Genomic DNA, 15436 nt, shown 5'->3' with positions numbered 1-15436 from the left:
TCATATACAGTTAAGTTCTGTCTAAAAAGGCTGCAGAAATAGTCAGTCAGATCCCTAGAAGATTTCAAAGTGGTGCAAAGATTGCCAACTTGCTTAAAATCGACAGAGATCTAGGCTTCACAAAATGAAAAAAAAGTTGTATCCTATGATGCAATATCAATGATTTACAATTAGAACCATGCAACTCATAAAAATACCTGGGTATGACAATTTGTAAGGACATGAAATGGAATGATCACAAAGGCTCAGTCATAGCTAAGGCCAGGTGGCAGACTTCAGTTCAGTTCACAGGCAGAGTACTGAGAAAATGCAACTGGTCTATGAAGGAGACTGCTTACAAAACACTTGTGTCTCACATCTTAGAATATTACTGCAGTGCGTCGGACACATACCAATTGGGAGTAACAGGAGATACTGAACATACACGAAGGAGGATGGCATGAATGGCCACAGGTCTGTTTGGCTTTACAGAAAGTTTATAAAAAACTGGGATTGGCAGGCTCTTGACGACAGATGCAAATTGTCCCACAAAAGATTACTTATGAAATTTTAAGACCCAGAATAAAGTGAAGAATCTACAATCTTTGATTGCCCTACATATTCCTCCTGTAGAGACTGTGAAGACAGAATTAGACTAATTACAGCACATAAAGAGAAATTTAAGAAACCATTCTTCCCATGCTCCATACACAACTGGAATGGACAAGAATCCCTAACATGTGGTACCATGCTAAGTACCCTCGGTATGCACTTCACAGTAGTTGGCAGAGCAGAGTATGCATGTAGAAGCAGATGCAGACATCTGTGAGTAGTGATTTGAAGCCTCAACTTCCTCACTAATATGTCCTCTGCATATAGAGACAAAGCATTATATAAAAATAAAAAAATATATCCATCCAAGCATGGCATAACAGGCTGACAAACCATGTAAAAACTTGTAAAGACATGTGAATAATAGTGGCAACTTAAAATTCTGTTGGACTGGGACTCAATCCCAGATTCCTGCATTTCATGCACTGTGTGCTGTCAACTATGCTAAGTGTGTACGCCTTGCAGACCAACTCAAATGCAAAGGTAGTGCAATTGGTAAATGACTGCTAACAAGAGGTGGGGATCTCGATTCAAATCCTGGTTCTGGAGGACTAGTCACAAACATTTATCAAAGCAATACTCTGTTAAAGAGGTGGAAAAGTGCCATCTCTGACAAAATAACTGCAGTTGTACCTACTCTATTTTTGGCTGAATCCACATCTTACATTGTTCTTTCTGCCCCACATTGACTGGCTTCAGTCTGCTTGTAAATGACAAATATGCTTATGTCATTATTATATTCTTGTTGAGTTTGCAGCAAGATATTCAAGTCAAATTAACGCAATGGTTTGATGGTCCACCTGGCTCTCATATTCAGGTGGAACACTGCTGTTGCTGACTCTTCTTGAACTGATGCTACACTGGAGCCAGGATCCCTATACAGGTCAGGGGAGTACTCAGCACAAGTGCCAATTGCCATGAGAGCTGCCTACTTTCCAAAAGGTACTAGCAGTGCTGCCAGGGTGAAGGTGAACAAAAAGGACATATTGCTGCCATAACTAATCATCAAGCTATTTTGCTAATTGAGAACATAGTGTTTTAATGCTGGGCAGCCCAGGGTTACACAACTTGCTCTCAGGATAGTCCTTGTACCTAGTAATAAGATTATCAGCCAGCCTAATTTCTATGTATTCCTTCAGGACACAATCCCAGTAACGAGAAGTGGCACCAACCACTTATGTCTCATTATATTTGATTGCATGACCCTCGCCTAAGTCATGCTTCAGCACTGCATGTTTTTGCAATGTTGTCCCTTGTGTGTATAGAAGAATGCTGAAGGTTAGATTGGTAAATCCAATAATAAATGTGGAGGTACTGACTACAACAGGATAAAGATGAAATTTATGGCACAACTGGACAAAACAAAGGTACTGGTTGATGGAACACATTGTGAGCCATCAGAAATCATCAGTTTGGTAATGGAGGGAAGGGTGTCAGGTAAAAGTTGTAAAGGGAGACCAACACCTGAACACAGTAAGTAGATTCAAATGTGTGTAGATTGTGGTAGTTATGCAAAGATGAAGAGGCTTACGAGCTAGACTAACATTAGGAGCTCCATCAAACCAACCACCCTGTTTGGCGGTATGACCCACACACCTGTGCTCAACAGTACAAATACTTTCACTGATATATGCTATACCAAAGTGGTGGTATTTTACAAACACCAGGATTTCTTAGTCCCACATCATCTTAAACTGAATTCAAAAGGGCATTAATCTTATCTGGCAGGGAAAACACAGTTTTCATGTTAAATTTTTTTTAAAAATTCTCTCAATATTAGCTGATACACTCCTAGCATACAGTAGAGTAGCAACTGGTGTAGATTCATCTTGCTGCACTTCCAGTATTAGTCTTCTTTTTCTGAGAGAATCCATTCTGTTTCAATACCTGTGCTGTTCAAAAGACCATACCTGATGCACAAAGCTTACCATAAGAAGTTAAACATCTGAAGCCTATATGAGGGTGATTCAAATGAAAACCTCAAAAGTTCCACAAAATTTAGAAGAGATGTGTGGAGGAGTTTGTAGGAGGCAGAAGTGTTTCTTGAGGTTCAGAAAATGACCAGTAGGTGGCAGAGTGATGCTAAAATGTGGGAGAAGTCAGCAGTGCCCCCAACAAAACAGCCGTCCCACTTCAACATGCACCGTGATTGAGCAGTGATCTGTGATGTGTTTTTTGTATAGCGAAGTGGCAAACCAACTGAAATTCATTTTACAATGACTGTGCAGTATGGTGATTCATGTTTTGTCATTGCAGCAAGTGTACAAATGGCGTAGGAAGTTTAAAAGGGGTGTAAATTCGATGGAGGGTGCAACAAAACAAGGGCAGGCTCAGCACACAGCAACAGGTGACAACATTGCGTTAGTGGAGGAGTTTGTACAGGAGAACAGGCATCTAACTCTGAACAAAATAGCCACAAGTTTGAAGATAAGTATTAGTTCAGCACATTGTTCATAATGTGCAGCACTTCAATAAGATGTCTGCAAAATGGGTGCCACATCAGTCTGGTACATACTCCTAATTCACCAGACCTTCCGCCTAATGACTTTCATCTGCTGCAACAGGAGGCAGGCATTTCAGTAGTGACAAACAGATGAAAACAGCGCTGCATGACTGGCTACCCACACAAGCAAAAGAATTCTTTCATTGAGGTATCTATGCACTTTCAAGGTGGTGGAATATGCGCATTCATTATCAAGGAGACTACGTTGAAAAATGACATTCGAGTTTCTTGTTCATTGTTCCAATTGAAAATATTATAGCATTTTTAAAATTCTCATTTGAATCACCATCATATATAAATGGAACTGATACTCTGAGAAGCAGATCCACTATGCCTTGGTGTTTAGACCATCATAGGAAATACAGTAATCTGAATCTACAATAGTTGCTTTACTATTAATACTTTTGGGACAGGTGTGTGGAACATTACTGCTGCATAAGATTACAACATTCCAAAAATCCATGGTTGCAAAGCCTTGGTTATCTGCGTGGCACACAATGAAATACAATGAAAGCAGAAATACATTGTTTTTGTTTGCCTCTACCACAAGTGCTACTACTTGTACCTTTTGCAGTGGGACCAGCACTTGCCACATGCACTGAGTACAATTTACTGACTGTGCCCACTCCAGTATAGCATCAGGTCATCAAGACTCAGCAATAGTTGCAACTTATCTGAAGGTGATGGCCAGGTGGACATGAAATATATTCGCAGTTGCAAATGCGGACAACCATCAGCTTTATAATGGAATGACACCAATAAAAATTTGTGCTGGACTGGGATTTCCTGCTTATCACAAGCTGTGGCCTTACCATTACGCTCTCTGACCACGACTCAGTGCCAGAACCAAACTTCCATATGTCGTCAACCATATGTCAACAACGAGTACTCGTACATCCATTATGTATATTCTCGTACAAGGGAGACATTAAAGTGAAAGTCCTTGAGAGTGTCAGCAGATAAACATGAGGCTGCAGTGCCTGTGTTATTCTGAATTACGATGCAATGTTCCTTTGAGCATGCTTGCATGTCAAAAGGGACAGGCACTGCGGTGACTATGGCTGTTATGAAATACATGAAATGTATTTGCAGTTGTGAATAGGGACAACCATCAGTTGTATAATGAAAATTTGTGCCAGATGAGGACTCGAACCCGGATTTCCTGCTTATCAAGAGTAGTTGCCTTATCAATTCTGAATAACACAGGCACTGCAATATTGTCAAAATATTGGGTTGACTTGACTTGAAAGATTTGGCTGCAAACTCAAGAAGAGTATCATAAGTTACTCTGTCAACAAAGCCTATGAAGTCTACTCAGATTGTCAATAACAACCACTGTCTGCAATACCATTAAGAGTGACACAGCCTTACAAGAACATATTTTTAACCTATTTCTATGTCATAACATATAAAATCTTAAGCCAAAATTGCAATAGCAAAATGAAACAGTTAAAAACAAGCACAGGATTATTTTTAAAAAATTATAAACACACTGCAGACTCTTATAATAAGAAGTTACTGGAGGCACAATTATTTCAACCAGGACTTGATTATCTGTTACGTTTTAAATGCAATAATGAAAGTGCTATGTTCAGTTTTGTTTGTTTGTAGTGCCAATGTAGTACTTCTTGAAACAAAATTGTTCAGGCTTTTGTGGTCTTGTGTTGTCACACTGCCTGTTGGCTTCTGTCTTGGGTTCTTTGGCCAACTTTCGCTTAGTGATTGTTCTGACATGTTGCCCACACCCAGAGATTGTATGTACCTATCATGCAAATGTCAGAGCTATTCCCTGGCCATTACCACTGTGGTTCTTCCTTTGCTGCCTGCAACAATGGTTTACTGCAGCATGGGAGTTCAGGATCCATTTAGCTTGAGGCTTTCCCCTTTCTTGTTGAAGCTACTCTCACGTTTGTCGATTTCTATGGCTTCTCTAAACAATCAGGCATGGTAGTTCTTGTTCACAGTGAGAACTTTCATGTCAGATAATTTTATTATGAGGCTGGTTATTGCAGGTTGGTCCCTTTTGTCCTTACCCAATCTGATACTTTCTTTGATCTTCTTGGTCAGTTTGTAAATAGTCTTTATACTATGTTTGCCCAATATACAGCCGACGCCACCCATCATGTATGGCAGAAAGGTCTTACCCAATATTTCTTTTTCTTGTTGTGTCACTTCGCTGAGTGTTACATTTTTGATATTTTTTATGCATCTGGTGGATTATCTCTTCCTCCACAGGATGCTTTCCAGGTGTTTCATCCAGCATCTAAAATGCTGAGGCTCACATATTTGCACTGCGTGCATTACAAGCATATCAATCATTCCACTTTTCTGGCTTGGGTGAGGATTTGATAGTTTGTGCATGTAATGGCCTGTATGTGTCAATTTTTGGTACACACTGTATTCCAGGTTCTCTGCCTTGTAAACAACACACCTAGAAAGGGTAGCTGTTTGTCCTTTTCTACCACCACAGCAAATCTTATGTTGGCAAGGGGACTGTTCAAATGTCCTACTAATGCACTGACTGATGAACATGAGACAGAAGCTCACAGGCAATACGTCAGCAAGTGGCAACAAAAGCCTCAATAGTTTTATTTCAGGAAGTACCACACACGAAAATATAATAAGCAAAACTGAACAAAGCACTTTTACTATTGTTTTTAACACATAACAGATGGTCGAATACTGGGTGAAATACCTGTGACTCTACTAACTTCTTGGAAGATGAGATCACAGCCTGTATAATTTCTTAAAATGGTGTTATGTTTATGTTTAGTTATAACTATTTAATTATGCTATTGCAATTTCGGCTTCTGTGCTAGGAGAGAGGCTCAGGCTTCAAAAATGAGAGGAACCTACCTCTACTGAGGAATTTATTAGTTTTCTTGACTGAATATTACTTTGGTACAATATATTCACTTAACAATGTCTGCTTGGCTGCTTTGTGCATGCACTTTACTTTGAGGAGCAAAAGGAGAAACCATGGTTACTAGAATACACATATCCGCCACCTGACACTGAAATCACAGGCAACCTTGTTGCCACTCAGTAATAACCTTTGGTGTTCTCGGTGCATTTTTGAGTGAATACAATGTTTTGTAATGGATGTGACTGCTGCCAGTGATTATTTTGCAATCATGTAACCACACAATAATAAGTCTTTCTGCCTACTGAAGTGCAGTCATTACATTTGTTTATGTTGAGGGTCAACAACCAAACTCTGCACCAAGCATTGATCCTCTGTAGTTCTCCTTACAGTTTCCTGCACTTTTCTAGCATTGCGACTTCACTATATACAGGGTGTCCCATTTATCTTGGTCACCCAAAATAACTTTTTCTGGTGTGTTAAATGAAAAGTTGTTTCAACCAATGCTTTTTAATATCATTGGGTAATTTTTGCTGTGGGTATACATTTTATGCATGCCCACAGATGTAGGAGATATGGGGAAAGGGTTAGATGTTTTAAAAATGGAATCATGTACATTTTATTTAAGAATACACTTACCCTCTCCATGAGCTAGTCAAAAATTTATCACACTGTACCATTTTTGTCAACGGAACATAGATGTGCAAACGATAAACAATACAAAGTTTGTGAAGAAACCGAGCTGTTTATTGCCTTGTTTGCACCCATTGTAATGCTGTAGTAAAGGTGTGGCATCTGTTTACAGTTTCTGACTCAAGCAAATGGGTAAATCCCCAGCTCCCCCACGCACTTCATTTCTTGCTGCTTTTGCATACAGTAGACAGACATCAGAGTAACTTAGCAACTGCATGGCAGTAGTACACATTGTGAATACAATTTTTGTTGTGTAGAGGTGTATGAAGTACATGCATGATGATAAGGTAGAAATGCTGCTGTTCTATGGTGAAAGTATGTTGACAGGAAATAATTTAGTACCTTGCATTTTTAAGTTCAGCGCTGTTGGAGAACATTATGATTATTGTGTTGTGGTGGTAAGTTATGGGACCAAACTGCTGAAGTCATCAGTCCCTAGGCTTACACACGACTTAATCTGACTTAAACTAATTTGCCCTAAGGACAACACACACCCATGCCCGAGGGAGGACTCGAACCTCCGCTGGGGGGCAGCTGCAGGAAACGTGGCAAGGCACATCAGACCGTGTGGCTACCCTGTTTGGCAATTATTATGGAATTATGTCTACCTTGTACTCTACTCTACATACCTGTACTGTAATTTGCTATAAGTAGGTGAAATTCTGTCTCTCTCTGTGTAATTCTGAGTTACTTAAAGTAAAATGGTTTCATTAAATGGGCAAGGGTTCCTTTTCTAACTGTCAATAACAAGTGGTTATGATGGGACATTACATCTAACAAAGTGTTATGTTTTAATGTAAAGATGATAAATAAAGTAATAAATTAGTTAATGATACTAATACAGTAATATTTATGGCAGTAATAATAAGTCAGAGATGAGACAAAACGTGCCTGAAGAATTGGGTTTGGTCTACTCAAGCTCTTGGTAAAATAATCATCTAACATGCTCTTTGAATTCAGAGTCATGCTCAATATTACACCAAGAAATGCCTTAACTTCTTTCAATGAAACATCTTTCCGTAAGTGTGCACAGAATGTTTTGTTAGAGGGGACATTTTCTGTATTTCACATACTTTCCCGTTACATGTGATATATCATAAGTTATTCTCTTTCTTCTTTACCACTAACTTTAGATTCACTGCAACAGACCATTTTGTAAGGAAAAAGATTCCTCTTTCTCATGCTCATCTATAAACTCTCTTTCATCCTCAGTATCCTCCAAAAGCCGTTCCCAAATATCATCATATATATGCCTTCTGCCTGCCATCTCTATAAAAGCAAAAATTATGTGGTAAGGACACAATCACTTACATATGACTAAGCATATAGAGTGGTCAACTTACACTCTCTGTTGAACAAAGTTGGTACTATGTGATGAAATGCACTGAAAGCATGTTATAGCAGAGCATATGAAAATAACTAACAAGAACAGCGTGTCAGACAGTCTTCCATTGGAACAAAGTGGAAAATCTGTATCTTGGATGAGTTCTAACAGTGAAGTGGAAAGGGTTAATTATAAATGAGTCAGTACTCAAAAACCTCAAATCACTACTTGTCTTGATCACAAGCACACTTCAAGGAAACAACTTATTAAAGAAGGGGCATAATCTTTGTAGCTACTCCCTTACAGTGTTCCCACTGGAAAATGGTATCCCATACATAATACCTGAATTACAGACATATCACAAAAATCTAGCCATGCAAATATTTAACTTCATAAGACAGTTTTTCAATGTAAGCAGTTATGACGGAAACCACATGATCAACGAAAACTTTTAATTTGGTTACCAAATTTGATTTCTTTTTCTTCCCCTCATGTTTAATGAATTTAAGTGAAGAGAGCTGTAGAACAGTTTAAAATTTGAACAGTCACATACTTCAAAACTAGTTGTTTCCTCAGCTTGAAGATGATTCAGATGACTTCATGGTGCCCCGCCTCATTTCTCTAAGCACATTCTATGTTACCTGAATGACAACATTTCAGGACACTGGATTGGAAGAGCAGGAGCAAAACATGAACTTCATCACCGGTGACCTCACAGGTCTCCAGACCACACATTGTGACTTTCATATATGGGGTTAGGTACAAGACCACGTTTTTATCCCCCCGCCCTCCATGAAGAAGAAAGCAACAGCGCTAATGTGGCTGTGACTGAAATATCTACCCAGACTGTTCAAATTTTAAACTGTTCTACTGCTCTCTCCATTTAAATTCATTAAACATGAGGGGAAGAAAAAGATATCAAATTTGGTAACCAAATTAAAATTTTTTGTTGATCATGTGGTTTCTGTCATAACTGCTGCTATGCCTGACACTCTTGAAGGTCTACGACATTGCATTATTGAAGCTGTGAATTCAAGAACAAGAAACTGACACACAAGAACAAAACACACAAAAAATGTACTTAATTTTGACTTTCTTACCCATTCTTGAGAACACGATTAGCCTCCAAGATGTAACTTGATAAGTTGCTTCCCATAAGTGACAGGCAAAAGACGACGATGTCAACACTTTCATTTTCAAGTGGTGTGTTGGACATATCACAAGGTGTTACCACATCGGATGTAGCAACAAAGTCAAATGAATACACCTTGTGATCAGGTAATGATTTTGCCAAATTGGCTTCTCCACAGCCAAAATCAGCAATCACAGTCTTAGTAGGCCTACAAAAATATCAAAAGTATTAGTATTTGAAGAGTTATTAATAAGGAAGGAGCAAGAAGATATGTAAGGAAACCATTTTCTCAAAAACGGCTATGAAAGTACAATTTCTGTTGCCACATCAACAAATCTTCAAAAACAATTACATCTGCTGTGACTTTTATCATCTGACAGCACTTACATGCACCTCAAATATTTTGACTGCAATTTTAATTCTTACATAACTAGTTAACAATTAAAAAAAGAACTATCCAGAGAGGAGGTTCATAAATATCTTTCAATTTTTTTAAGTTGAATAAATACAGTATTGCTCCCTCTTTGAAACCTCACAATCTCCAGGCAACTTTACTTTCATTAAACTTAAAATTTGTTTACAAATCTCATGGCTTCTGAAGCATTATTATGTCCATATTTCTGATTAATTCTTTGCACTATACAAACATTTAAGGAAGACTTCAAAAGCCTGTACAGTTTTCTCTTCACTGTTGCTATGCAGTTTGTTATTTTAAATGAAATGCGATGTCAGCTCAATGAAAGTTTCCGTTACGCTAACATAAATTCCAGGATGAAAAGAATAAAAAGTAATGAGAAAAGGTGATCAATTATCCGTAGTCGATTGATGTGCAGATTACAGATACATGTAATGGCACTAAGACATTAAGTTACTAGCTTTTAAGCTACCACTGTTTTTCTACACTCTGTGTTACGTAAAATCAACCAACAAGATACTGCAACACACTGTTAATATGGCTGGGGGTGAATGTGTCTGGTATATTTATTATTTACAACATAAATATCTGTTTTATGTTCATCATACTCTCAGCAGTTTATTTTCTCTTATTGAATTTTCATTGTACTCTCTCACATTCTCCATTTCCATTTTTTTAATGTTTCTCTTATCATTTACTCTAAACTCATGCTGTCACTTTGACCAGTGCTTTGCTCCACTTGGGATTTTCATTTCTTTTGCTTTCTTTGTACTGGAAACACATTCTATTATACTCAAAATTTGCCACTACTTTTGCAGTAAAATCTCCCAATATCTTGTGGAGGCATTTTTGCTGTTGTTTATCAGTTGCTATAGCTCTTCATACTGTTAATACTGATTTAGCTGAACTTCATGTAGCAAACTGTGGGTGTAGGGATAGCTGAGTGTGTCCATGGCCTGAAGCCATTGCTGAAGTTCCCTCAGCCCACTGGTAATATTCATCTACGTCAGAATACTGACATTCCAAGAACTTGCATGTGGTAGCACAGTCTCTCTCAACACTACCAATGGTACGGCCTCTGACAACCCAAAAATGTGCAAACAACAGTTACAGTGCATATAGATAGTATCTATCTGTACGCACTGTAACTGTCACTTGCACACGTTTGATATGATTTCTGCATTTTCAGAAATACAATTTTTTATATGTTATGATGATTTGAAAATGAGTCCTGGTCCAAAACTAGACATTGAGTGAATTAAAAAAGTGAAATCTGCAACTTTGGACTGGTTTTTTTGTTGTACTGAAATAAGGGTAATCACCCTCGTATTTAGGTAATGTTACATCCATGGCCCCAATAATTTTTTCGCCCGTGCAACAAACTTAGGACATTCTGAAAAACATTTAGCATCAAAATTGTAAACAGGTTATTTAAAATAGTTATATATTATTTAAGGACGAAATCTTTGGAAAAGAAAATACTGAGTTCAGAGTAGAAAGATACATTGCAGCTTGTCTGAAATTCAGGATGGAAATGCCAAACATATACTACTATTAATTATGCACACATACACACAAAGGATAACTCAGTAGAAAGGGAAAAATCAATTAGTATACTGACAAAGAAAGCTGATAACAGGGCAAGAAAAAAGCCTCTGAACTACTGACAAACACATTTGTCATATTCTCAAAGTCCAGTTTCTCAGTCAGATCAGTTTCTATTGCTTTGAAGCCTTAAAAAATACTACCCATCACATTGTAGCGATGAATGCAATATCTTTAGAGCAAAGCTTTTGCAGTATTCCTGTTGCTTCTGATTTAATCACAGCTTTCTTTCCTTTCACTTCAGAAATGCACTTATGAGCTTTACTAACTGCATTTCAATTTGAATTTTGCTTTTGCAGGCACCTTTCGAGCTGACCGTGCCTAGCCAGACAAAAGTATTGCAGACACAATGTTGCCAGTTGCATGATGCACACACTTCCATCTGGCTACCTTCCATTTCCCTCTCACTAATAAGAATTCCCACAACTATCACCATGGTTTCTTTCCCCCCCCCCCTCCCCCCTTTTTTTTGCTCAAAAACTTGCTGCCCCGAAGAATTTCCCATCCTGGGCCCAAGCCCAAATGTCCTGTGCATAAATAAGGGGCTGAGGCAATGCTGGAGCAGGTCTAATAATGAATAAGGAAATAGCAATGCAGGTAAGCTTCTACAAACAGAATATTGAATGAATTATCATAGACAATATAGACAAGAAGCCAACACCCACCCACCACAGTAGTACATGTTTATATGTCAACTACTTCCATAGATAATGAAGGAATTGAAGGGTTGTATGATGGGGTTAAGGAAACTATTCAGATAGTGTGTAGTACAGAATTTGTGAATTTTCTCATAAACTTTAGAGATGCAAAATTTTCTGTATCATCATCGTCTATAAATGAGCAAGAATGGGCACAACTGTTTTATTATAATTTTAATAATGATTAAATAGTACAAGAGTAGCCCAAAAGATTGTTATTTATATGTAGTGGGCATCCTACATACAGAGCTACTCAAAATGAAGGAACAGATTTCAAACAGGTATATCTCCAAATTACAAAAGGTAGCACCATAATTCCAACATTCTTGGACAGACAACAGTTTAAAATTTGAACAGTCTGGGAACATATTCCAAACACAAGTCGGCGCTGTTGCTTTCTTCTTCATGGAGGGAACTGTGACAGGACTAACCTATGTAGACATGCTACAAAACTAATCATTTCCTCAGCTTGAAGATGATTCAGATGATGCTATTTTGGTGCAAGTTGGTGCCCTGCCTCATTTCTCTAAGCACGTCTGATGTTACCTGAATGACACCATTTCAAGATGTTGGATTGTAAGAGCGGGAGCAAAACATGAACTTCATGACTGGTGACCTCACAGGTCTCCAGATCTCACACATTGTGACTTTTATCTGTGGGGTTAGGTACAAGACCACATTTTTATCCCCCCTTATGCCTGACACTCTTGAAAGTCTGCGACACTGCATTTTTGAAGCTCTGAATTCAATAATGAGAGACCAGCTGCTTCGTGTGTGTGGCAGGAAATGAGCCACTGTTTTGATATTTGTCGTGTAACACATGGTGCTCACATTGAATACATAAAAATTTGAGATTTTCTCTATCCGGGAACTTTGGAATTGTGTTTAGGTGTTTTGTAGTTTGCAAACGATAAATGTTTGAAATCTGTTCCTTCTTTCTGAATAGCCCTGTACATTCAAGTATTTGTTCTGTATTTTTATTATTTGTATGAAGTACTCTTATGGCAGTCTGTGGCAGACAGAGTTTCACAGAAGAAATCCCTGTCATGACAGGTGATGTATGAAGCTACCAAAACCACGTGAGGTACCAAAGAGGATCTCAGAAGTACTCCATTCCTACATAGAACGAGGCTGGCTGAACTAATTAACAACACAAACTAAGAAGAAAAAAAAGATTATTTTATGTGAAACCTTTTAGTTAGAATGTGCTTAGCTACTGCTCAAACCAGACTTTTGTAGCCATATATGTAATACATTCACCAGTGGTTTAGGGGTAGCATCTTTAATAATCAAAATATCCTTGGTCCCAGGTTCGAACCCAGCTCCAACTTAAATTTTGAATAAAATCATCAACAATGGCAGCTGAAGACTTCCAGCATAAGAAGTCACCCTCTCTCTGTGAACTACCTTGTCAAAGAAGGGAGAGGAGTGGACAGAGGTTCATGGCACAGTCTTGCCCTTGGGGTGGGAAAGGCTCCTAAAAGGTGGAATAATCAGCAATGACCAACAGCTTGAGGATACAGAAGACAATGGAAACTACTACATTACAGACACATAATGTGTATCCGCAAGACATCTGACCCATAATTGAAAAGTTTCATGACAATCTCTCCATTGACAAAAGATTCCAGAGTAGTTCCCCATTTGAATCTCCAGGAGGAGCTGCCAAGGGGGAGTTCACTATGAGAAAGAGATATATTAACCAATGACAGGACAAAATTCTACAAGTCAGAGCTTGGAATGTCAGAAGTTTGAAATAGTAGGAAAGCTAGAAAATCTGAAAAGGGAAATGCGAAGGCTCAATCTAGATATAGTGGGGATAACTGAAGTGAAATGGAAATAAGATAACGATTTCTGGTCAGATGAATATCAAATATCAACAGCAGCAGAAAATGCTATAATGGGAATAGAATTCATTATGAATAGCAAAGTAGGACAGAGAGTGAGCTACTGTGAACAGTTCAGTGTTAGGGTTGTTCTCATCAGATTCAACAGCAAACCAGTGCTGACAATGATAGTTCAGTTATATACTATGTGATCAAAAGTATCCATACACCCCCAAAACATACTTTTTCATATCAGGGGCACTGTGCTGCCACCTACTACAAGGCATTCCTTATCAGTGACCTCAGGAGTTGTTAGACATCGTGAGAGCAGAATGGGGCACTCCGCGGAACTCATGGACTTCGAACATGGTCATGTGATTGGGTGTCACTTGTGTAATACATCTGTACATGAGACTTCCACACTCCTAAACATCCCTAGCTCCCGTGTTTCTGATGTTATAGTGAAATGGAAATGTGAAGGGACATGTACAGCACAAAAGCATACAGGCCGACCGCATCTGTTGACTGAGAGAGACCGCCGACAGCTGAAGAGGGTCACAATGCGTAATAGGCACACATCTATCCAGACCATCACACAGGAATTCCAAATTGCATCAGGATCCACTGCAAGTACTATGACAGTTAGGTGGGAGGTGAGATAATATAGATTTCATGGTCGAGCGGTTGCTCATAAGCCACACATCATGCTGGTAAATGCCAAACAATGCCTTGCTTGGTGTAAGGAGTGTAAACATTGGATGATTGAACAGCAGAAAAATATGTGGAGTGACGATTCATGGTACACAATGTGGTGATCCGATGTCAGAGTGTGGGTATAGTGAATGCCCAGTGAACGTCATCTGCCAGCATGTGTAGTGCCAACAGTAAAATTCAGAGGCGGTGGTGTTATGGTCTGGTTGGTGTAGCCTATCCCCAATGTTATTCAATCTGTACACTTGAGCGAGCAGTAAAGGAAACCAAAGAAAAAATTGGAGCAGTAATTAAAGTTTAGGGAGAAGAAATAAAACTTTTGAGATTTTCTGATGACACTGTAGATCTATCAGACACAGTAGAGGACTCGGAAGAGCAGATTAATGGAAGGGACAGTGTCTTGAAAGGAGTCTATAAGATGCACAAGAACAAGTAAGATAAGGATAATGGAATACAGAAGAGAAACATGGGCAACAGTCAGCTGAGACAAGAAGAGAAAGAAAGCTTTTGAAACATGGTGCCACAGAACAATGCTGAATATTAACGGGTAGATCAAATAACAAATGAGGAGGTACTTAATCAAACTGAATCACAACTTGACTGAAAAAATGGACTGGTTGTTTGGACACATCCTGAGGCATCAAGGAATAGTCAATTTAGTAACGAAAAGAAGTATGGGTGGGTGGGGGAGCACTGGAGAGGGAGGCATGAATACAAGAGTTGCATCAAATTATTCTCAAACTGAAGACCCCAACAACATCATATGATATTGCTTTGAGCATAGCTAATGTGTCTCAGAACAGAGTTGGCAGACTAGCAAAATAAAGTGCTGCCAAACAGGAAAAAAATTACAGGATTGGTCAGACAACATATACTGATGACTGGTACACTTTTCGTGGACATTTTATGAACTGAGTAAATTTGTGGAAAATATTAGCTGCTGCTGTTGTGGTCTTCAATACAAAGACTTATTTGTGCAAGCTTTTTCATCTCTTTGCAACTACTGTAATCTACATTCATTTGAACTTGCTTAGTACAGCCTTGGTCTCCCCCTACAGTATTTACCCCCCACACT

At 38.7% G+C, this 15436-nt stretch overlaps 1 protein-coding gene across 1 annotated transcript in view; it reads right to left on the bottom strand.

The window, feature by feature from the left end:
• Positions 1 to 15436, bottom strand: part of LOC126412878 (uncharacterized) — a 46774-nt gene that overhangs the window by 7699 nt on the left and 23639 nt on the right. The window contains exon 4 of the mRNA XM_050082761.1: positions 9075 to 9314. Within this exon, the coding sequence (XP_049938718.1) occupies positions 9075 to 9314 (240 nt within the window). The remainder of the gene's footprint in view (positions 1 to 9074; positions 9315 to 15436) is intronic.

This window comes from Schistocerca serialis, chromosome 7 (assembly GCF_023864345.2).
Source record: "Schistocerca serialis cubense isolate TAMUIC-IGC-003099 chromosome 7, iqSchSeri2.2, whole genome shotgun sequence".
In the NCBI taxonomy this organism is placed as follows: domain Eukaryota; kingdom Metazoa; phylum Arthropoda; class Insecta; order Orthoptera; family Acrididae; genus Schistocerca; species Schistocerca serialis.
Note: the sequence above shows the minus strand (reverse complement) of the source record. Positions and strands in the feature narration are given on the sequence as shown.